Source organism: Morus notabilis, unplaced genomic scaffold (genome assembly GCF_000414095.1).
Source record: "Morus notabilis unplaced genomic scaffold, ASM41409v2 Scaffold729, whole genome shotgun sequence".
NCBI classification, from domain to species: domain Eukaryota; kingdom Viridiplantae; phylum Streptophyta; class Magnoliopsida; order Rosales; family Moraceae; genus Morus; species Morus notabilis.
Genome location: NW_010356787.1, coordinates 46,999 through 72,012, shown reverse-complemented (window position 1 = coordinate 72,012; position 25,014 = coordinate 46,999). Strand labels below are relative to the sequence as shown.

The window sequence follows — 25,014 nt, the reverse complement described above, 5'->3', positions numbered from 1 at the left end:
TTTTAATAGGTATTCAATGCAAATACCTATTAAGAAAGAGAAAAATAAAAGTGAAAAGTTGATATAGACAAAATGTCTAAATAATATAATCTTATTGAACGTGTGTATCGCATAAATAATACAACGTAGTACACCTGATTAATTGAATAATTCATTCTTTTTTGATAACCACTCACACCGCCAAATTTAAGCTTGATACGCAAAATGGCGTACTTTTTTTTTGTTTTTTGTTTTTTTTTTTTTTCCGGGTGTCAAATAGTTATACTGTATATTTCATGTTCTCTCTCTTATACATTGCAGATGTAATTTGAAACATCACTGGTCCCATTTCTGGGATATTCCAAACTAGTTTCTTGGATATCCTCAATCCATTAATTTCTCTGGGTTTCACTTATACTATCTCTTTCAGGACCACCAATATATTTTACATTTTTTTTTTACTTGTTTTCGCTCTTTTAAGTTATTTTTCTGCTTCTAAAATTTCACTACAAGAATTTTAATTTTTTACTACCAAAGAATTGGTAGTAAAAACCTTTGATTTGGTAACAAAAGTTTTTCGCTACTAAAAATTTGTAGTAGCTATAAGCAAAAGGTTTTTGCTACCAAAAACATTTTGATAGTAAAAGTTTATGCTATCAACTTTTAGTAGCTAATATTGAACGGCTTGGTCTCAAAAAATGGACCCCAGATGGTTAGTTAGCTATTAAATTTTAGTAGCGGAAATGTTTTGGTACCAAAGAGTGAAGAATCTGTTACCAAATATTTAGTAGCGAAATGTTTTTACTACTAAAATTTTTAGTAGCGGAAAAATTTAGCTATAAAAAAAATTAGTAGCTAATACACATTTAATAGCAAAAAGTGAAGAATGTGCTACTTAATATTTAGTAACGGAACGTTTTTACTACTAAAAATGTTAGTAGGGAAAAGCTTTAGCTACCTAAAAAATATTGGTAACGAATACACATTTAGTAGCGAAAGATGTGAAAATCCGCTACAAACACTTTAGTAGCAGAAGTTATTTACAACCAAATATTTCAGTAGCGAAGACCTATTACTATCGGAATATTTGGTAGCAAGAATTTTTGATAGACTATATTCTGACAGGAGTCACTTTGATAGCAAAATAATTTTACTACCAATAGTTTTGATAGTAAAAAATATTTCACCTATTTTTTTAATTTTCAAAAAGTGACGTATTTGGTCACAAAACCTATAACTTTCACGAATTTATACATTAAAAATACTAAAAATAATAAATAAAACAAACAAAATTTCTCATATATTAATAGTTCCAAATCCCTTAAAATACATAATAATCTTCCAATAGTTATACTTAGAGAGATTCTATGTATAGCAATGGCAGTCTTACAAAATAAAATTAAAAAAATAGTGAAACAATAGTTTCTTAAGGAGAAATTACAAGTAATTAACCAAAATCAGCTTATAGAATAATTCTTGTTTCTCCTTGCTCGTTCTTGTTCATAAGCTTGCCTTTTGCCATCTTGTTTAGTAGCCTAACGATTGCCTCAAAGCAACAAGTGTTCGATTTACAATATACAAGCTTGTTTCTGCAAAAAATTGTGACAAAAGCAAACAAAATCCAGTCATGAAGAAAACTACCTAAAACTGAGCTTTCTTCCACTATTTTGGGAATGGTAAAGGCCAAAAATGTTGCGTACGTCAGTATATTTACCTTTAATCCAGAGATAGCACAACAATATATTAAGAAGAAAAATCAAGACCCGACCCATTTTCATTTTCGCGCCATATTTTTTGTTACCAAAAAATTTTTTTAGTAGCGGAATCGTCACTTTTTACTACTAAATTTAGTAGCAGAAACTAGTCAATATTTTACTATCAAAATTTAGTCTCTCAAAAGTATTTTTTTGCTCCCCAAAAAATTTTGGTAGCAAAAAATAAAAAATTCTTGTATTGAATTTGTTTCTGTCGTAAATTGTAAACTCACTTTACTTGTTTCATTTTGGTATGGTGATGTGATGTACTAGGTATGTGCTTCCATATTATATTGTTGAACTGCAACCTTAGAATTCCGAAACTTTTTATCCTACTTAATTAATACCAAAATGAAAACCCATCTTGTACGAAAGACGACGGAATGAGCAAAGTTAATATGCCCATAATATCATCTGATCATGTCTTCAAAATATATATTTTTCTTAAAAGGATACATTAATTATAGAACTTTTTTTTTTTTTTTTTTTTTTGGATTAAGTAGTACTGTAAAATTCTCCAACATTCTAATTTCTAACGTGAAAAGAGGTTTATGATCATTTGTGATCCTATAATAACCTTTCGAGAAAGTCAAGCCCTTAGGTTTGTAATTGTCGTTGAGGTGTCTTAACATGATCTTGACTAGAATCAGGATTAATTTGCAAAAGTTTAGCCTTAACTAGGGTTAATTAGTAAAAGGGTTCATGATCACTTTTGTTCTCACACTTTCAAGATGTTACGCTAATTGGGTTTGGAATAATCGTTTAAGTTTTAATATAATCTTGACCCTAAGCACCTAGTTTACAGAAAATTGAAAAATAATTAGCCAATTAGGGTTATACAAACCCTGATTAGTTATCTAATCAGTTTAATTTGCTTAATGTCAATCAACTTTATATTTCTTTCTCCAACAAAATCCCAATCTTGTAAAGAAGAGCCAAACTGGGACCTATAAATTAATAGATACGATAGAATTACAAGGGAAAAAATGATATATATATTTATATATATATTTTAGCGTGATTTACTATTATGAATGGGATTGAAAGAAAGCCAAGGAAGACCTAGCAGAAAATTGGGCGATTTGTAGTGTGATCTCCCAACAAATTGAGTTTTCCGTCAAACAAAGTAACTGATATTCTGAGTGGTGTAAACTAGTAGTCGCTTTCAAAGGGCCTATTTAGTTTCAAAAGCTATAAAATAAATGCCCTTGTGAAAGGTGATCGTTAGGTATGCTTCAAGCACGGTTTGGCTTATTTTAATTTTTCAACAACTATAAAGATAAACATGGTAGTTAAAGTGATACAGTTCCTATATATATTATATATATTTATGAACACAAACAAAGAACATACATAATTCAGATCATTACAATACCTTAAAAAAAAGTAAACCGTGGCCTATAAATGGATACTACTAGATTAGCAAAAAATAAATGGTTAATTTCACAAATGGGAAATCGTCTCTAGATTTATCCTAAATTTCACTTTGATCCTTAATTTTTCAAACATCTCACTGTCGGTCCGTGAAGTTTTATTTTGTTTCAGTTTCAGTCTATCCGTTAACTAGGCTTTAAAATTTGATAGAATCTGTATAAATTAGTAGCTAAAATTGGAAACAGTTGAAATTTTAGGATTATCTATAGAAATTAATTCTTTGTTTTTTGTATTGTTTTAGTCCCTAAATTTCATATATTTTTAATTTTAGTCCCTAACTTTTATAGATTTCGTCAAATATTCAACACAAAGCTAATAAAATGACCAAGACTGAAAGAAAATAAAACCTTAAGAACTAACTATGAGACATTTTAAAAGTCATACATCAAAATAAAATTAAAGGTAAATTAATCTCAGAAATCATTTATGACATTAACCTCAAAATAAATCTTACTAACTGACGACAATTGTCTCCATAACTGAGGTGAGTTACATAAAAAAGGAATGAGGTACGCTTGCGGTGTTCAAAGAGCTCTTTTCCAGTCAGTAATTATAATACCTATATTAATAACATTCGTCACTAATAATTGCATAGTTGATACTTTGAATCCAGGCTTTTGTATTGGCGATAATGGCGTTGTGATTTATGGTAGGATTTGAAGCTTATGAGAATTCTATAGCACGACATTTTTTTTTTTTTTTTTATCCACGTGTGGTTTGCTTGAATTTAAAAAATTAAAGCTCTGTTTATTTCACCGATTCAAGTTTTGTTACAGTAAAAAACTCTAAAAAATAATCACATTTAACTTTTTTACTACAATAAAAAATTTTCACATAAAATCACATCTCAATTCGAATCAGCGAACTAAACGGGCCATAAATTGGTGAATTCTTTCCTTTCAAAAAAGTAGGGGAAAATTCGTCGCTGATATTTTGTGATTGGCCAAAAAAAAAAAAAAGAGGAAGGGAGACTCCAATTAAACAGAAGCATTGATATTCCTAATTTCATTGCATTGAAAAAAAAAACAGAGACAATCTTGACAATTTTTGTTCATGTACCTTTACAACAAGTTAGAGTAGAGTGTAGCATATGCGGTACTGATGAATTATGGATGATCTCTTAAATAATCCCCCGTATATAGAGCTGGCATACTAGAAAAACATCCCACAGTTTTGAAATAAAAAAAGGTATAAGCTCGTATATACTTAAAATATCACACTGTATACATCATGATACGGGTGTAAGTAATGAAATTTAATCATTATTATATATTCGATTTTCTCACAAATATCGTTTTCCTATGTAATATGATTTGTGCATCTTCTATTCATTTCATTAATTCGAGTTTAGAATTCGAGTTTTGATATAGTAAAAAGTTCACAGAAATAGTCACATTTAACTTTTTGACTACAGTAAAAAACTCTCACATAAAGTCATATCTCAACTCGAATTAAAAATTAGTGAACTAAACGGATCATAAATAGTGCGGTTACTGAAATAGTCAGTAAGTGGATAATCATGAAAACCATCAGTACATGGCTTTGCTCTAATGCTCTTGTGAGTTATGAATGAGATTTTTTTTTTTAAATTGCCGAGATTGTTCTTATTGACAGAGTAGAGTTAGAGAAATGAATGAACAAGAGAGCGGACGTATAGTTTCAGATTTTAAGAGGAAAGATTAGACATGTAATTCTTAGATTTTATTTATTTATTTCTTTTTTGGGAGCAAACTACAAATTTAATAGAATATACATGCAAAATTTTAAATAAAAAAAATGCCTATTCTCAATCATGTGTGGCTCAGTCACTCTGTTCATATTTGTCGAGAGGGTGTGACCGAAAAAGTTTAGATGGGGTAGTCGCCTATCCTCAATCATGTGCCGCTCCGCTCCTGATTGTCAAAGACGTGATCGAAACAGTAGTACTTCCATTTGAGTCTCGAATTAGATTTGGATACTTGAGCCAGGGAGAGTGGTCTTTAAGTTGAAGGTCCAACCAAAATATGCTTGCCCATCATGCGATTCTCTGTTTTCTATACCCATCTTTTATAGCATTCAAATAGGAAGGCCCAGAAACATCATGTTACGAGCTTATTTGATTGGAGAATTTATTCTCTGATTCAAATTATGGTTCATGATTCGTTATAATATTTTCTCTCATAAAAAATACACGTAAATTAAAAATAATTCAAATCTCATAATTCTAATTCATGAACCAAACGGGCTCGTAATGTTTACAACAGGTGGGTAAGGAAACTTTGGTAGTCCTCAAATCTGCCCAAAGCTAGGAAAACCTCCTCAACTCGATATGGAAATAGTATCACCCACTGTACGGTGGTGTACCCGCATGAAAAGGGACTTCTAGGGTTGGTGTCAGACAAATGAAATATAGCTATTAGTTTTTTTATTTCACCGTAAAATTTGTATAAAATATTATCTGTTTAACGCACTTTCTTATTTTGATATGATCTTGACAAGATCTGATGATCATAAAGAGACATTATCGGAAGACCTTAGATTGAAACAGTAGGATGAAAAGAAATGCTGGCACTAATGTTTATGTCAATAATCAATGTACATATAATTAACCAAACCCCACTAGCGCCTCACCTCATGACTTAATTGATGAGCCAAGGCTCAAAGATGATTAAAAGAGTGAAGACAATCGGTCAAATCACCCTGCTTCTAATCCAAAGCCTGAAACACATTACTCTGTTTTGGTTGGGTGCGTGGACTTCATCGAGAATGCTATTGATTGAAGAATGAATTTGGGCTGCTTAATATATTGGGCCCAGGGGTGCTTTGTCTTGTAGTTTGGATAGATAGATGGGTAATCTTTGATAAATACGAAAAAGTGCATTGGTATATGATTTTTACTTTTTATTTTTAATTTAAAGAATATTTATTAAAAATAAAAAATAAAAATTTAGATTTATACATTTTAAAGATAAATTTTATATTTTTTTATAAATAAATATGATTATTATATATATTATATATAGATCCTTGTCACCAAGTAGACTTTCCATTATCAAATGCTTTGAATTTAATTCAATATTTTTCACAAAAAAATAAAAAAAGAATTTTACATTGTTGCTATGAAAAATAAAAAATCTCATCAGTAAGACTGTGTTCTTTTTTTATTTTTTTTAACACGATGTCATAATTTTATATCCTCTTTTAGTTTAAATTGATTTTAACCGTTGATACAACATTTACAAATAATAATAACATGATTTGTTATGTGTCGAATTAAAATGTGAAAAATTTATTCTGTACTTTGAAAATATCAAATTATTTATTGTTTTTTAAAACGTCAAATTTATTTTCAATTTCAGAGTAATCAATAGTAACTATATAAGGAAATATATTACTTTTTCATTGCATTTAAATCCCTATCTTTACAATTTTATAGCAAATTCAACATTTTCCTCCTTTAGCATCTAATTTGTCTATTAATTCATCTAGGGATGACAAAGAGTTAGCGGGTTATCCGGTTAACATGATTAATAAACATATCATGTTTTAATTGATCTATTTAACCCGAATTGTTCTAAATTTATTATCATTTACAATCTCTACGTTTTTACTTTATGAATAAAAAATTTTAATTTCTCCAATTATTTTTAACTGTATTACTTTTTTTTATTATTGTTATACCAAAGTACATTCAAGCAATCACCCATTATCAGCTAATATATGTACATATGAAAATCAAATACCTCGTAAGTGATTAGGGCATATTGGTTAAAAAAAGTGCAGTGAAAGACAAAAAAAAAAAAAAAAAAAAAGGTCGTGCATTTTGACATGAAAAAAGAAAAAAGTATGTGGTATAGCTTTTTTTTTTTTAATAGAAAGTAGATGATGGTTTGATTGGGGAAATGAGATAAATATTTTTTAGAGTGCATGAGTTTGAATTTCTACCTTTTATTATCAATTAATATAATTTTTAATTAAATAATTAAATTAGTCAAAATATATTAATTAAAAAAATAAAGAGTAAAAATTTAGACTCATTAAGTTCAACAATTTTCTCGGTTTTTAATTTGCATGTGATATGGTACTTGGGGTTTGGAGTAAAGAACCCAATCGAGTGTGTTCGACGCCAATAGGTGAAAACCTTGGCCAAATTTCTTCTTCTTCTTCTTCTTTTCCTTTCTTTTTTTTTTTTTTTTTGGGACACTTTTTCACAAAACTAGTAAAATGAATCAATAAATCAACAAGAGAGAGAAGATAGGAAGAATAACCATATCTTTCCCATCTTCTTTGAAAAATACACAGCATTACATTGGTTCACGAAAATTTGGTTGGCCAGACCATACCTCAAGCTGTTATATATGCAGTAAATTGCAGACACAGAGAATGTCCCTACCTTCAGAAAAGGTCTGCAAGATGCAAAGTGCAATGCTATCTTGGAAAAGGTGTGGTTGATAATATAATTGTTATATATATATATATATATACACACACACACACACACACACGTTTGTGATGCAAGATTGAACCCGCAGTCCTCTTAAATTCGAATCCCGTCCTATTTTATTCCATTCCGTTTGACCTGGTGTTAGTATAAGATATCATAAAAAGTAAGTTTGATCTAGTTACATTGATTAGGTATCATCACCTTTAGTAATTCGACCAAAACAAACTAGCGAACTAGCGTCCAAGAGCACGAAATCCAAATCAAGTGACCTTTCGACGAATAATGCATATAACCACCAAAAATTATGAAAATAAAGAATAAAAAGTAAGCACTAATAGGGTACGTACCAGTTGGGATTCTGATGCTTAAGCCAAGTAAATAATCACAACCAGACAAAGATTCAGTTAGGGCTCGCAATGCAGGTAGTGACACGACGACACGATTTAAAACCCGTACGAAGTTAGCGGGTTTGAGTTTATTATAAATGGGTTTGGGTCATAATCGGGTTAACACGATTTACACGATTAATAAATAAATTTGATTAGGATTGACCTCCTAACACGAAGTGACACGATTAACTGTGTCATATACAATCTAATGATATGTGATATAATATGAAAGTTTATATGATATATTAAATACAAATAATGTGAATTTTAATATTTGTAGGTAAAATTCATTTATTTTTCTTGAAGGAAAAGATAAATTGACCAATAAACATGTTAAACCTATTTTGACCATATTAAATAAGTCATTATTATATTAGTTATTTATTTAATATATTAATTTAAACGAGTTATGAAGGTTGATACGATTAACACAATTAATAAATAGGCCGCGTTTGGGTTGATATTTTTGATATGTTTAATAAACAGATCGTGTTTAGATTGATATTTTTTGACACGATTAATAAACAAGTTGACACGAATACGATTCACTAACACTAATTGCCACCCTTAGATTCAGTGTATGTAGAAGTGCGCACCTTGGCCATTCCGAGTGCGGGTATTAAGAGGCTACTGGACCAACCGGTAAATGGCTGCGGAGTTACAGCTATTGTTAATGAGGAAATTTCTTCTTCCTCATTAATGAGGAAATATATAGCATATATATTAAATGAAAATCATCAATTGGAAGTAAAATATAAAACTAATAAGTGAATCTACACTATTACATGACAGCTCTGATAATCTCGGCATGAATATTGATTATGAGTGCATCGCCCTTGAATAATTCATACGCATGAGTAAGAAAAATGCTGGAAAGTAATATGGTTTAGCATGCAAATTTTTTTTCCCACATCCTTGTCTCTGCTCGTAGCATGCAATTTTTTCATATACAAACTCCATAGGTGCAAGTTGCAGCAAATCCTACAGCCATTGGATTTTAAGAACTCAAGTTCAGACCACTTCAATCTAACGGCCATAAAGGCTTCTCTTCGTGGGAGTGACACGCATTGACTAATTTTTTTTTTCTTTTTATCAATGCACGAAACAAAGAACACGCATAATTCACGAGCATATGAACCACATGACCTTCAAAAGAAGGTAATATGAACACTCGTTAATTATTGCTCTTAGGTTGGACAGACTCAATCAATCTCTGTACATAAGATTTCAATGGGTGAGACATTAAGACCTCGTTCACTTCGTAGATTTGAGTTTTTAATTCAAGTTGAGATGTGACATTTTTTAAAAGTTTTTCATTATAGCAGAACAAGTTAGATGTGACATTTTTTGAAAATTTTTTACTGTAAAAACTTAAAACTGAAAACTCGAATCGATAAAATAAACGAGGCCTGAAATCCCATGTCACAAATCCAACTTTATGTTTAAGTTTCTAACCGTTTAGGGTACAATATAAACGTTGAATAATAATAGTGATCTAGTCCCATGTCACGGTGAGCAAAGCATGTGCAATAATTTTATTCACAAACAAACAAAAGCGAGAGTTGAAACCGCGTCAAATTTCTCACAGTGGGTAGAAATGGGTTCCACATATTGTTGTGTGTTTACTAGTCCTATGTTTTTACTTTACAATTCCAAAGAGCCCCACTCTCTGATTCCCAATTTCTGACAACAAAAGCATGAAATCTCCGTGCGTCCTCAAACACCCACATTGACTGGTCTCTTTCTCTCTCTTTAAAAACAAAAACAAAAAACAAAAAAAACAAAAAAAACCTAATTTGATTGTAAGGATATTAGGGCCCTTTGCCTTGAAATTTTTTAGAGCTAGTAAATTACCACTTAAACCTTTAATTTTACATATTACTTCTTGAATTTTAATACCATTTTTGCATAATGCCCAAATCCATTATGTTGTTATAGTCCTTTCCAAATTGAAACACCCTCGTGCACATGATACGATGTATATACTGTGCACTTTGAAAGAGCTTAAGTGATGTGCACATAATATTTCGAATCCATGTTGCTTGTATAATTTTAATATGTGGGTTTCAAACACTTCTATTAATTTAGACGTGTTCTATCTCACTTTAATAAATTCAAAAATAATTTTTTAAAGTTAAAAAATTAGGGAGTAATTTGTCAATTTAGGGGTTATTCTTTTATATTTTTGAATTAGAATGACTTGAATGATGATCTTGAATTGAGTTTGAGTTATAACTTGAGTTGAAGTTGTAACTTAAGTTTGTGTTTGGAACTTTAGATTGTGCACATTTGAGTAATGATTTGAATTGTAAATCTTTTTAAATTTGTGTTTGGGTGGGTCAAAACTTAAATTTGTATTTAGATAATATTTTAATAAAAACTCAATGGTGATGAAAAATTTTAATAGGGTATATGGGTGGAATTTTATTTGTTTTTTGTTGTGAATGCATAGAAAAAAAATCATCTAAATCAGAATTAAAACGAAAAAGTTATGACATTTTTAAGAATAGAAAAATACTGTTAATTAACTTGAGTTCGAGTTTATGAACTCAAGTTGAAGGAGAAATTTGAACTCGAGTTTAGTCCCAAACTCGAGTTTAAACTCGAATTCAAACTCAAATTTTACAAAAGAACATAAACTTGAATAAAATTGTAACTCGAGTTTAAACTTTTTTTAAATTTCATTCTAAAAGAATAACCCCTTAAAAAAAAATCCCCCACTAAAAAAAAAACTATTTTTCAGGAAAAAAATAATAATAATTTTTTTTAGTCAGACTAAGTCAAGCCTTCCAGAGCTCTCAAAACAGTTATTCTCTCCAGCTCCCAAAGGACAAACTTTGAACATATATGCTCACTCAGTATAACAAGAAAGTTCCTTTCTTCCTTCCTATTTCTCTCTCTCCTCTCTATTTGTCTCTCTCTGTTTTTCCTTGCTAGTCTTGCTCGCCTTGTGTTTGACATAATTACTCAGGTGCTTGTGCTTTGGCCATGGGAAGAGCTCCTTGTTGTGACAAAACCAAAGTGAAGAGAGGACCATGGTCTCCTGAAGAAGATGCCACTCTCAAGAACTACTTGGAAAAACATGGAACTGGTGGTAATTGGATTTCTCTCCCTCACAGAGCAGGTTTCTCTCTACTCTCTACTTCTTTCTAAAAGCTACTTCTGTTCTCTTTCTTTAATAATAATAACAATAAAAAGTTCATGCTTGAAAAGCAAATCTCTTTTAGCCCTCTCTCTCTCTCTCTCTCTCTCTCTCTACAGCATCTTTTTTTGTTTCATAACGATGGGGTTGCATGATGTTTTCTATAGGTCTTAACCGCTGTGGAAAAAGTTGTCGTTTGAGATGGCTGAATTATCTCAGGCCAGACATCAAGCATGGAGGTTTTACTGAAGAGGAAGATAGTGTGATTTGGACGCTTTACAACAGCATTGGAAGTAGGTAAGTGAATTTCTCTTCAAAAATTATGTCTACCCTTCTTTTGTATGTGAAAGTATTGATGGAATGTATGCTTTGTTTCATAGATTCTAAAGTAGTATTTCATGAAAATGATGTGTTTTTAAGGTGGTCTATCATAGCTTCCCAACTGCCTGGAAGAACAGACAATGATGTGAAGAACTATTGGAACACCAAGTTGAAGAAGAAACTATCAATGGCAGGAAGGACTAGTTTCAATCATACCACGGCCAATAACAATAACAATGAGACTACTAACAACAACATGACTTCTGATGATCACCTCAACTCGGGTCGGTTATCGTGCTCGGTTTCGAAAATCGGAAGCTCCGATCATCACGGGATCAACTCAGCTTGTTTTGATGCAAACTCAAGTACATTATTGCCTTATTTTGATCTCCAAGAGCCAAAGTTGGACCCAATTGATCAGTTTTGTTACTCAAATCCTGTGGAAGTTTCGGATTTTAGTGCAAATGGAAACACAAGTTCTAGCAATGTTTCAAGTCTTTCAACTTCATCTCCTTTGGGGTTTGATAACAATTTAGCTTCATGGGCTGGCAACATTGATGGAGGTTTGAATCATGAAGATGGGATTCTCATGGAGTTGGGGTTTGATTCTTATAATGATTCTCTTCTCAGTGGCTTTGGCTTTTAGGTAAATACCAAATGCAGTACTACTTTGTATTACTTCCTTATTAGGGTAATTACTGTCTTCTCTCCTGCTTAACCGGCTTAACAGTTTGTGGAAACCAAGGCTTGGTTCTGCGTCAAAGTGTGGACAGATCACTAACACTGATTCCGACCAAGGGAAAAAAATAATTGTCATGGAAATGCTGAATAGATCCTAGATTTGTTATGTCATGGAAATGTCGAATAGATCCTAGATTTGTTATTATTAATTAGTGGATATATAATAGTTCCATTATGTTAGTTTAATTTAGTTACTTTTCATGTGGTTCTTGTTATGTCCATTAATGCAAGTGAAATTAACTAAGATGTTGATTATGAACATATGTGTGAACCAAAGTAGTGGGGCAAAATGTGGGAGTACTCTAATTTCCCATTAATGTTTTTTTGGGAAATTTGTCAGAGAAGCCCTTTGACGTTTTTGTAAAGTTTGTTTTGATTGGTGGAAGTGAAATGTTTATGAATTTGAGGTATAAAGTCAAGAAAAAGAAAAAAAAATGTTTTTTTTTTTTACCTTCTGACTGGTCAGTGGTCACGAAAGTTGCATTGGGCAGCCAATATTTCAAAGAAGAAGAAAAATTATTCATCTAACAGTAACCATATATAGAATCTTTCCCTCTCTTTGTGTGTGTTTTTTCTTTGCTTTCTTTAATTTCTCCGTCTTTTTCCTTATTAGACTCAATTGGTACTTTATCTTCAAACTGGATAATGAAATGGATAAAGAATATCCTATATATCATAATAAAGACACTCATATTTTGTTTAGTTTTTTCTAATTAAAAAGATCTCATGAAAGTGGGTAGCTGAGAAACCATGTTCTTTGAATACTATAAAAGGTTCTGTTCTTCAGTCAATAAAATTTGCAATTTGGTCCGTGAACAGAAACCAGTTTCTTGAAGTTTATAATGTTTCAATGATATTTTAAAGAAAGCCGTTACTTAATCACTTTAATGAATTGTGCCTTATTTAAATACTAAATACAAACTTATATGCATGCCTGCATGGCTAATTATCTCATCATTCGTTAATAAACTTTTTTCATTTGACACGTCATAATAACTACTATTGTAGTGCAAATAAAGTCAACTGAATGTTAAATGTGATATTTGATAATGTTGAAATGGTCCTAGTACAGGACTATTCACACACTTTGGAAAAAGTATTATTATGGGCGCTACTAGTGATCCTGTAGGTACTACTTCACTCAGCTAGCTACAATGTACATTAAGTACGAATAATATAGCAGAATTATTCAATATATATATAGTCTTTTGCCTGTACGACCTCTTTACGAGTAGGGTTAGTTTTTATTCGTTAAATCATATTAAAATCAGATCAGATTAAATTGTATGCCAGACTAAATAATTTTTGATATAAATTTGGCGGCTGAAAAAATATTATCTTTTTAGTAGTTCATTTTTATTAATTAGTGTCTACCATAGACATCTCTCTATACATATACATATATATGTATATGTATAAATTTTTCACATGTAAAACCGGCTTTAGTCAAACTCATAGTCATCCTATTGTCACAATATCATAGAATCAAATTTATTCTTCTCCGGTTCATTATTTTGATGCTTTAGAAAAACTTGACGCGAGGTATATGATTTACAGGCCAAGTACTGTTAAGTCTAATAAAAACAAAATTATTATCATCATCATCCAAAAAGTTTTCTTCCCTCTAACCTAGCTGGATGGCAATCATAGAGAATTTACACAGCCAATGCCAAACCATCCATGACTACTTAACCATCTTATAATAATATAAAACATGTGGGATCTGTGTAAAGAACACGACTTTTACTGGTAAGAGATTTTTTAAATGTTAAAAAATTATTCTATAAAATATCATAATCTCGTCGAGTAAAATGATGAAAGGTATAATGATAATCAAGAAGTTCAACACCTTCCCCCGCAGACAGACAATTCACGGGGCGGCGGCGTGGTTTACCCTCTTCTTATTACTATATATTCTGTGCCTCAAGGGAATGCGATATAATGAAAACCAGTACGCGTTAAACATTTCTCTTAATTATTTTCTAATAAAACAAGGATCGTCGACTGTATTTTGGTTTTTAAATTGCCTTACCCAATTTTAATTTGTTTTTAAATTGCAAAATTATGAATATATTTTTGGATTCAAGAGTGTTGCTGATATATATCTTAAATTTAGTAGATCACTTGACTAGTCCAATATTTAATAATTTCTGTTACATTGTGGATTTTAGATACGATTGTAGTTCATTTATTTTATTAATATATAAATATTTTTCTACGATCATCATATTCTTAATTCATATGTTTCAGCTACTAAACTTTGACTTTTAATCGGATCTTTTTTATTGCTAGTTAGAAACTAATCAAGAACTCCTCTTTAGGATTTAATAAAATTTTCTGGTCTCAAGGTTTTTCTCTTAAATTCCTTGCATCCAGATTAGTATATATATATTCATAATTTATGTTAGACAGATAACAAAACATCTATCTAAATAAGACAATAGATAAAAATGTGATATGAATCTCAAAGACGAAATTAAGAATAATAAAACTTAAAAATGTGATATGAATCTCAAAGACGAAATTAAGAATAATAAAACTAGTACAAAATTATTCAAATATTGAACTAAAAACCTTTAAATTATACTGTTGGAATATTTTTTTTAATAGTGTTAGATGGAAGGAATGAAAATCAGAAATGAAAAGGTTGTATTGTTGGGGGTTGTTTTTCTTTTGAGAGGAGAAAAATCTAGGTGTTTAGAGAAAAATAAGAAATATCAATATTTCAAATGAAGAAAATTAAATGGCAATAATAATAAAATATTATTAGCAATTACGATTTTTTGAGATTATTCTCTATCTTTCCTAAAATACGATTAAATTTTAGAAGATTCACTAGCATACGCTAGAAAATATACACAACAAGTTGTTTTTCTAAATAAAAAAAAAAAAAAGAAAGAATTAGCAAGATGGGCCTTGGCTCATTGAGGGGCCCAAGGCAATCGCCTTCATGACCTTATCCTTGAGCCGCCCCTGTTGCGACTGTTGAAATTCAAACCTGTGAGACATTCTGAAAGGACTAAGGAGAAAGAAGGAAATACACATTTACTGTTGCATCAATACATTGATTAATTATTAAAAATTTCTCTTCATTAAAAAAGATAGTCTAAGCTAATATGATTAAGGTCTTGTTTATTTCATCGATTTGAGTTTTTAATTTTAAATTTTTATAATTAAAAATTTTTAAAAAATGTTATATTTAATTTTTTTTGTTATAGTTAAATTTTTTTTAAGAAACATCACATTATAACTCGAGTTAAAAATTTAAATTCATAAAGCAAACGAGATCTAAGCAACTTTGAGCGCTTGGAAACGTTTGCCAGCTCTTTTCAATATATATATATATATATTATAGGCTGTGAAATAACGTGGCAATGGACTAACGTAGTCAAAGAGTTTCATGGAATAGTCAAGTTGAACGACAAATCAAGAGTGACAAGTCAAACTGCTATTTTCAAAGAATGGGAAAGTCTTTGTAGAAGAGTTTGGCGGGCTTGATTATAATGGATAGGCAGAATTTTTTTAATATCAAGTGTGAAAGTGTGATGCCTATTACTCTACTATTTACTTATTTCAACTAAAATTTGGACATATTGTGTAAACTTAAATAAATCGTGAGTTAATGACAGCTGAAAAGTGACAATTTGGAGAGCCTTTTTCTGCCTAATTTCTTTTGTTTTATCTTTTGGCTGTGAGGTGAGAAAAAGACACATGCCTTTGAATTAATAAATTGTTTTTAAGAATGGGATTTCAAAGTCTTTTTTTTTTTTCTTGGTGAAGTCTTTCTTTAGCCTTTGTTAACGTGCCATTGAAGAAGCCCTTTATATATATATATATATTAAAAAAGCACTGTAACGTACCATCTTGTGTAAGTTTTTAGATTCGTTTAGTTCGTTGATTCGAGTTGAAATGTGATTTTATGTGAGAATTTTTTATTATAATAAAAAAGTTAGATGTGATTATTTTTGAGAATTTTTTACTGTAACAAAACTCGAATCAGTAAAATGAACGAAGGGCTTGTTCTTTTGAGTGAAAAACTCAAAAAAATGCAACTCGAGTTACAATTTTATTCGAGTTCATGTTCTTTTAAGTTTAAACTCGAGTTCAAACTCGAGTTTAGGACTAAAACGCGAGTTCAAGTTTCCCCTTCAACTCGAGTTCAGAAACTCGAACTCAAATTAATGAACAGTATTTTTTCTATTCTTAAAAATGCTATAACTTTTTCGTTTTAATTCTGATTGAGATGATTTTTTTTCTATACGTTGACAACAAAAAGACGAATAAAACTCGACCCATATACCCTATTAAAATTTTTCATCAGCATTGAGTTTTTATTAAAATACTATCTAAATATAAATTCAAGTTTTGACTCACTCAAACACAAACTCAAAAAGATTCTTATCTCAAACACAAACTCAAATGTACACAACCAAATACAAACTCAAATTACAAATTCAACTCAAGTTATAACTCAAATTCAACTTAAGAATTATACTCAAATTAAACTCTAAAAGAACAAGCCCGAAAGCTTATCTTTTGGGAAGAGATCTCATGAATTAATCCTTAAAAAAATAGGGGTCTAACAATCTAACCCAGCTCGTTGCTTTTTTGTGCCCGTTAACTTTTTTTTCCCCCCCTTTTCTTTTCCTTTTTAGTGACCAATTATGTGAAAACTCATGACTACAAATATAGTTAGAATGAGGATTTATCTAGAAAACCCGACTAATTAACCTTAGATTTCACGAGAAACATCTTTCTAAAGCATGTTTAAAACTCAATATTTATGGTAATTCGAGTCTGCAATGATAAAGTTGTTTCTCATGACCATAACAATTTAATAAACTGAAGGTAACAACCCTTGAAGTGTTTCATTTTCAAAATAGTACTACTTTCAATTCAATACAGTGGCGTGTTTACTGGTTACTACTTTACGCAGACCAATGTGAATGGTCCAAATCTCCTCAAGTCTATCCTCATGCATAAGTACTATTCTATCGACCTTTTCTAACAAAAAATTACTATTATATGTCATTCAATTTGCACCAGTTGTCAAACAGTCAAGGTAATAATACCATGTAGCTTTGTCGGCCAAACACTTGAAAATCATAGACAAGTATATCATATAATTGTAAACAACTCCTCAGAAACAATTTTGTAAACAAATAATAATTGATAACAGTACACAGAATTTTCCTCACATATATACACAATTTAAACACAAACAACTTGATCAGAGGACAAATAACCAGAAGAAAAAACACCTATGAGTTAGTGTTGTTAATGTAATGATGCTTTTTTTTTTCCTTTTCAGGATGCGCTCAAAGTTCGATACTTCACAGTCTCATTTTACGACACTTACTTAATTAATGTGTTGTGTGGCATTGAGTGTGTGATGACATTTAAAATTGGACTCATCTTTTGAGTAGAATTGGATTAGATCCTTTCCATTCTATTAGTGGGCTCGAGATTTTGAAAGTGGCGTAAAGAATGAAAAGCGGGATGACAACAATAGAACCTCTTTTTGATTCAGCCAAAGAAGACAAGAAACATCTGGAAACTCTACATATAGAGAATGAAAGTACTAAACCATGTACTAGTAATCTTCCAAAAGAGTCTTTCAATGTGGGGTTTTCCCTATCTTGCTAATGGAGTTGTCACAGAATCCATGTTCACAGAATCAGTATAAATGGAAGATAATTCAAGTGTGCTGCTATATGAATGGAAGTGGAAATTATGTGCTTGTCTAATTGGAGCTCTTTCTATATCCTTTGACAGCTCTATTTCCAAACACTGTTTAAGCTCTGCCAACACATAACTCATTGTGGCTCTTTGTTGGGAATGTGAAGTTGTGCATGCCATTGCCACTTCTAAGGTTTTGCACACAGAATTCACATCAAAATTCTCTTGTAGCCTTTGATCCACAATACTCTTTATATCCCCTTGTTCAAGTTCACTACTCACCCATTGTATTACGTGGACGGTTTCATCGGTTTTGATGATTGCTGGTTGGCCTGTTATTAGCTCTAGCAGAACCACCCCAAAACTATAGACATCACTTTTCTCAGTCAGTTTTTGTGAGCTATAGTACCTGCATAAGTGTATAAAACTTCACTCATCAGTTCTCAATATAAATAAAAAAAAAAACAGAGAGAAATTCTAATTATTTAGGTGTAGGAGATATATTGGAGTTTTCACACATGAATTTCAACTGCCCTTAATTACATTTATATTGGGGGGTCGATCTTAAATTAAGGTCAAAGAGAAGAACATGAGATGTGTGATTCTCTATAATCTTTTTCTTCATTATAGTAAAATTTTAGGGCGGTAAAAAGTGAATATAGCTCACATAAGAATCAACTACTATAATTTAAAAAAAAAAAAAAAAAAAACACACACACACACACACACACAATCTTGTGTTATGTTTATTTGTTTTCATTTATATTATTGTTCTCAATAATAAAGAATTATGGGCTTAACGTATATAGCACTAAAATAACTGAAAAAATGTATTATAGAAAATTATTTTGTCGTACTCTGGATCAAGATATCCTGCCGTTCCCATGACTGTAGTTTCCACATGGGTGTCGTTGTCATTGGCAAAAACTTTAGAGAGACCAAAATCTGCTATTTTAGCATCCAAGTTTTCACCTAACAAAATGTTGCTCGTCTTCACATCTCTGTGTACAACCGGTGGCTTGCAGCCATGGTGCAAGTACTCTAGTCCTGTGAGGCAAATATTTAATATCAGGAGATTAATTAGAAAAGTAACACTAGTATAAAATGGATGCTTAGTACAAGGGCTAAAAAAAAAAAAAAAAAAAAAAACCCATGTTTAATCAAAACGCAAGAATCTACCATGTTTTTAAAAAATATGCTAAGATTGTTCCTTGTGTTATTTTAATGGGACAAAACCCACTCTTATGTTGTTATAATCACATAAAATTAACTCATGATGTCAGATTTAAACAAAATTAGCTGTTCGAAGAGACACAAGTATCCCTTATAAAAGAAATGATGGCGCTCCAAGTGAAAAATCTTATAGGCATGGGCGGACCCACACCAATCTGAGGGTAGGCCGCCGCGCCATCTAAACTTTTTAAACTTTAAATTTTGTGTGTATGTTTTGTAAAAATTCGTAGTATACCCATCTTAAAATAAGAAATTATATATATGTCCATTTTTTTAAAAAAATTGAAATTATATATCCACCTCTCCGCACTTATTTATCTTATGCACAATCTCATATGTGAGGGCAGGGTCCATAGAAACTTCATATGCTAATAGAAACATGAAAATATTGGTTACAATTTCCATGCCTAATTTTGCTAATAAAAACTGGATATGCTAACCTTGTGCAGCATCTAGTGCTATGCGAAGCCTCATTTCCCAACTCAACTGTGAACTTTTATCTGCAATTGTCAAATATAGCAAAACACAATTCTTATATTTTGAATGATCAAATATCAATCTTTAGATGTAAGAAAGATGATACTTTAATATCAGAAGAAGTACCTGAAAGATATTGTTTTAGGTTTCCATTAGGCATGTACTCGTATATAAGCGCCAACTTGTTACCATCATCACAGTATCCAACAAAAGAGGCCAAGTTTCTGTGATGTATTCTCATCAACAGCTCTACCTGCAATCACAAGAATCCCATATTAGATTTTAGCATTTCGCCTTACATTCAAAGGAAAATCTAAAAATTATGGTCCGAATCTTATGATGATACAACAAATACACCAAAGTTTGAACAAATAGAAAAAAAGTATCCTATATTTTTTGAATCATCTAAAAAGTATTCTTCGCGCTGAATTCTGGTAAAACTGACAAAAAGTACGAAGTTGCCCTAATCAATCACGTATTACTGACCAGAATTCAACGTGCTGCGTAGGATAGGGCGACATTAGATAGGATAGTCCGGCAGGGATTTTTTTTTTTTTTTTTCATTTTTATTTTTTTAGTGTAAACGTGAGAGCGTTTTCGTGTTTTGATGAAAATCAGGGCATATTTTGAGATTTTCGCTAATGACGAGCAAAAATCTCTCACACTAGATATCTAATAATGGAAAAATGTGTCACAAACCTCAGTTTGGAATTCCCTAGGACCTTGAGATGATGATGGAGATAGCCTTTTTATTGCAACTTGGGTGCCATCCTTCATATAGCCATGGTACACCACCCCAAATCCTCCCTTTCCTATTTCTGTTTGGAAGTTTTCGGTAATTTCCACAACCTCAGCATAACTATACTGGCTCTTCTTTATTGATACATGTCTTCCTTGTTGTCCAAGGATTACTTCTTCTGTGGATTAAAAAGTGATAGAAAAACAGTTTTATACCTTCAGAATTTATCTTTCAACGGTCTAATGAACATCTCATACCAATCCTTGAACAAGTTCAAAACCTGATTTTTTCTTTCTTGTTTGTTTCCATATGATGATCAATACGATGAGGAGGACAAATGCTGATGCCAATGATGCAACTATGGGAGTAACAATATTCTTCTTCTTTTTGCACGAACCCGAGTTACAAAGATTTCGACTATCCACACTGAAATTTAAAGGAAAAACAATTAGACCATGTTATGTATATACACTCTCACCATACTCCCGTTTTTCTTCCAATTTATTACCTTAACAAAAGTGAACCATCCTCTGATCTCTCCAAAAGAGCATTGGGAACAACACCAGACAACTGGTTTCCTTTCAAACTTCTGCATATCAATTGTCAAACAATGACTAATTGATGTTAGAGCTACAAGTGTTTAGCGAGTACTATCATAATCACATTATTCCACCATTTCAGGACTTACAATAACTTGAGAGATTTTAGATCTTCCAGGAATTCGGGAATTGGTCCGGTTAAGTTGTTGTTGGAGAGGTCCCTGCGGAATGAGGCAATTTGAATTATGAGATGTTATTTATAATCGCTTAGTGAAGATGAAGTTGTGAAACCAAATAAGTAGTACTTACAAGGATTCCAGAAATGAGAGCTTGGAAATAGAGGAAGCTATTGATCCACCCAAATTGCTTGAGCTCAAGTTTCTATTCACAAGAAAGGCCAATTCTTTTGAGAAAATGAAAAGGGATGGTTTTGATGAACATCAATCAGATTAGTAACTCTAGAACAGTGACTAGGAACTGCTTACAAGGAAATAATCCGAAGTGAAGAATTGTGACTGCATTTCACGCCTTCCCAAGAGAAATTCTTTGGCCCACAGGGATCACCTGCCCAGTTCTTGACAATTCCATATGTTGTTTTGACATTCTCTATAGCATCAGCTGCATACATTGATATACAAAGTCAAAGCAAATCATAACACCTTTAACTATTTGGTAATTGTGCCAGCTAAGACTATATTCTGAAGCAACTTTGAGTTATGAAGGAGGTGAAACTGGAAAAATTCGGGAAGTAGTTATACAAGTTTTCCAATAGAATTATACCTTAATGTCTTCTCTCAAGGCGTTAATTATGAAAATTATTAGGATAGATGGTGTGTATAGTTTCTTGGATTTAAGGTTTGCACCATATATAGTTTCCTTGTTTGCCTTAATGGTGTGTATTTAATTGACTAAAACAACTAGGAATACCCTTTTTCCCTTCTAAATCATCTCTCTTAGTTAACATCAAATCCTAAATTATCATCACATTTAGGAGAGTGGTGTGAGTTTTTGAAAAATGAAAGTAGATCCATAAACTCACTATCATCACTATATGTTTGTGATTCATTCTTCTGTTTGGCCATGTAAATCTCGACAGCATTGAGGATTGGTGGATGAGTAGAGTCCTCCGTTTTACGAATAGAAATCTGGTGATCTTTCCCAACCAGGGCTCTTGAATTCGACACTGACGTAGCATACAAGTAACGAGGGCTCAAGGGTCCAAACAAAGGAGTTCCATTCCAAGTTACATTGAACTTTCTTGACTGGTTTCTCCCAAGTTCCTCCACTTCAGCAAAGTGCATGTAAACATAAAATCGAGAGCTCGAATCAGTTGTATTCCACTTCAGCTCTAAAGATCCATCAGTAGTTTGAGGCTTAGCTCCAGTCTTGATTACTTCCGAAGGAACTCTATATCCATTTTCATAGTTGTTTACCGCTGAAGAAGTGCTGATTGGATCCCAAGTTGTGGAAATATATGGGGACCAGATTCGGTCATAGACATCGTCTTCATACCGACCTGTCCCATTGGTCTTCCCGATATCCAATCTCTCAAAGAGTACTAGTGAAGCATCGATTCCAAACTCGGTGTCATATACTGAATTGTTCAATGGCCTAAGCTCCAATGCTGATATGAAAGGAGTTCCCAAGCCTTTGTCCACAAGACAAATGTGTATTGTATCTTTTAATGCCATGCTGATAATCTCAGTTGTGACAATCTCAGAGACATTGCTGAATTTCACTGTGTACCAAAGATTGACATCGAGATAAAGATCGAATTCAGGTGGCTTGTTTTCTCCGTCGTAGTTTGCATATAAGAAGAAGGCTCTAATGAGATTCTTAGTGCCATTTCCATCTGCGGGTTTCAAGGTGTAACAGTTCTTGTTTCCTTGAGGAAAAGTTCTGAGATCTGAAAGAGGTAATGGTAGATTGAGATTGTTTGGATATGCATATTCAGAGGAAATGTTCCTGTTTATTCCTGTCTCTATGAAAGCACCATCCGGAGAATATGTTATGCCGGTGTCGGTGTCTTCGTAGTTAAAATTCGAAGGAGAGCCACAATCAATGCTTATGAATCCTAAAGAAGTAACAAAAACTAAGATTAGTTCAATAACCAAAGTCAACTCCTTTCCATAATCAAGAATTGAATTATATGACTTGTTAGATAAAACCTTACAAAAGTTCATCAGAAAAAAGGTGGGAGAATATCATGATGATCACAATGGTTTCAAGCAAATGGAAAACAACCTCTTAAGGAAATTGATTTCATTGCACCAATAAACTTCATACTATATGAAAACAAGAAGTAAAAGGAAAAAATGGCTAAACCTGTTTGACGCTGCCCATGAGCCAAAGTTGCAGATAACAGCAAGAAAAAGCCAACTACAATCTCCATCTTCCTCTTTTGCTTTGACATGTTCATCATTCCCAATGCAAAAATGTCAGCACAAACATGATAGACATGGATATTGCACAGTTAATCTAAAAAAATGTAGAACTTGGTCAATCTTGTTATCAAATATATCTACTCACAGTAGTGCCAAGGAAATAAGGTACAGTTAAGGTTACGTGAACAAGTACCTAAACGCAGCTGGGTTTTTTTTTTTTTTTTTTACACGTGAGAAAATGGTATTAGGCCGGTATGACCATGGTTTTGAGGCGTGCTTCATTTAAGTACAGTATTATTATACCACTTGAACTTGTTGACCTCCATTTCTGGTATAGAATAATTTAGATTCTTTATGCATTAAGGCACCCCAAGACTTTTCAACTTTGATCAGTAGATGGAAAGGCAATACTGTCGGCCAAAACAATGGAAAGTGAACAACCATAGCACTTTTTTTTCAAGAGTCAAATTACGTCTTATCACAAAAATTAAAAACTTTTATTTTGAAAAAAAGTTATATAATTGTCGAATTAAGAACTTGTTCTTACCTGCCAACATCTCTAATTACATTTTGTTAGTTTGATAGAACGCTGCTTGGTAGTAATTGTTGATTGCTAATTAAATATATACAAGTAGCCTTTCAAAGGGGAGAAAAGAGAGAGAGAGAAATAGAGTTTATGTTTGGTAGGAAAAAAAAGTAGAAGGAAGGAAGAAGGTGGAGGGAAAATGAAAATGTAAGTTGTTTGGTAGGAGAGAAAAGAGAAAGAAAGAGAAAATAAAGTGAAAAATAATACATGTGGGTCCTACTATTTTTTTTCCTTTTCACAAGTGGACAGAAAATGGGATGAAAAATAGGGACAACTCATTAAAGTGAGCAAAGTTACTAAACTACCATTTTCTCCATCAACATCCATGCAAAAAATTTAAGGGTATAAAAGTAATTTACGAGTAAGATTTTTTCTTTTCTTTCAATTTAACTTCCAATATCAAACAAGTGAATGTAAGCTCATTTTCTTTCCAACTTCTCATACCAAACAACATAAAAGAAAATCAATTTCCTTTCCATCATTGCTATTTTACATCACTTTCATATTTTCTTTCTATCCTATTTTCTTTCCTTCCTACCAAACATAGAAGGTGGTATAGATTTTCCAGCTGAGTGGTTCAATGAGACAAATTTCTTTTAAGTCACGCTCTTTTCATAACTCACATTTTTTACTACATTTTTCTTTCACAAAAATTTAAATTTAAATTTTTTTTACTACAATATTTTCTCTCATATAATTAGATTTCATTATAGGTCAAATTTAATTATTGTAATCCTCGTTGACTCTTTGAGATTAGAAACAAATTATAATCCCGAATTCCCATAATTCTATAATTTAACAATTTGGTAGCCATCGCATTATTGTAATTGCAAAAAAGTCAACTATCCAACGAAAAATAGTTTTCATCTTTTGCCAATAACAACGAAGATAGTTTTCGATTTTTGTTTTTATTCTTGTCTTTTGGGCACTTAATGTTGCTTTCCATTCAAAGTCGTCTTATTAGCCTATTGGTGTCTCCAGTTAATGTCATTGTCCTCTTTATCGTCGTTTGTCAAGTCCATGTCGTTTTATGATTATGATTGTTTCCGATCGTTGTCGTTTTCTTAAGCTTCTGTCGTTTTAGATTTTATGTCGATGTTGATCTTGATATTGTCGTTTTCCCGTCAATATCGTTTTCTAATTGCCTTTTTTTTTTTTGAGTAAACGTTTTCTAATTGCTTATCGAATCCTCCC

At 31.8% G+C, this 25,014-nt stretch overlaps 2 protein-coding genes across 2 annotated transcripts; one reads left to right on the top strand and one right to left on the bottom strand.

The window, feature by feature from the left end:
• Nucleotides 1-10,847: 10,847 nt before the first annotated feature.
• Nucleotides 10,848-12,377, top strand: LOC21388950 (transcription factor MYB36). The gene is made up of 3 exons (XM_024161529.1): nt 10,848-11,103; nt 11,289-11,418; nt 11,542-12,377. Exons 1-3 carry the CDS (start codon nt 10,968-10,970, stop codon nt 12,086-12,088), a joined length of 813 nt encoding a protein of 270 aa, XP_024017297.1. The 5' UTR covers nt 10,848-10,967; the 3' UTR covers nt 12,089-12,377.
• Nucleotides 12,378-17,538: 5,161 nt separating this feature from the next.
• LOC21388949 (probable LRR receptor-like serine/threonine-protein kinase At4g29180) lies at nt 17,539-23,314 on the bottom strand. Its single transcript, XM_024161513.1, has 12 exons — nt 23,176-23,314; nt 21,890-22,924; nt 21,336-21,468; nt 21,160-21,231; nt 21,000-21,071; nt 20,820-20,900; nt 20,592-20,737; nt 20,272-20,489; nt 19,699-19,825; nt 19,536-19,595; nt 18,720-18,909; nt 17,539-18,271 (listed from the first exon to the last, which is right to left on the bottom strand). Exons 1-12 carry the CDS (start codon nt 23,270-23,272, stop codon nt 17,818-17,820), a joined length of 2,685 nt encoding a protein of 894 aa, XP_024017281.1. The 5' UTR covers nt 23,273-23,314; the 3' UTR covers nt 17,539-17,817.
• Between the last annotated feature and the right edge of the window lie 1,700 nt (nt 23,315-25,014).

Bases quoted from the DNA above. Each gene is read 5' to 3' on its own strand.
- LOC21388950 (XM_024161529.1), top strand. From the start codon at position 10,968: ATGGGAAGAGCTCCTTGTTGTGACAAAACCAAAGTGAAGAGAGGACCA. The intron at 11,104-11,288 runs GTTTCTCTCTAC...TGTTTTCTATAG, and splicing joins TTCTCTCCCTCACAGAGCAG to GTCTTAACCGCTGTGGAAAA. The intron at 11,419-11,541 runs GTAAGTGAATTT...TGTGTTTTTAAG, and splicing joins TACAACAGCATTGGAAGTAG to GTGGTCTATCATAGCTTCCC.
- LOC21388949 (XM_024161513.1), bottom strand. From the start codon at position 23,272: ATGATGAACATGTCAAAGCAAAAGAGGAAGATGGAGATTGTAGTTGGC. The intron at 20,901-20,999 runs GTAAGTCCTGAA...ATTGATATGCAG, and splicing joins CTAAAATCTCTCAAGTTATT to AAGTTTGAAAGGAAACCAGT. The intron at 19,596-19,698 runs GTACTTCTTCTG...TGACAATTGCAG, and splicing joins CCTAAAACAATATCTTTCAG to ATAAAAGTTCACAGTTGAGT.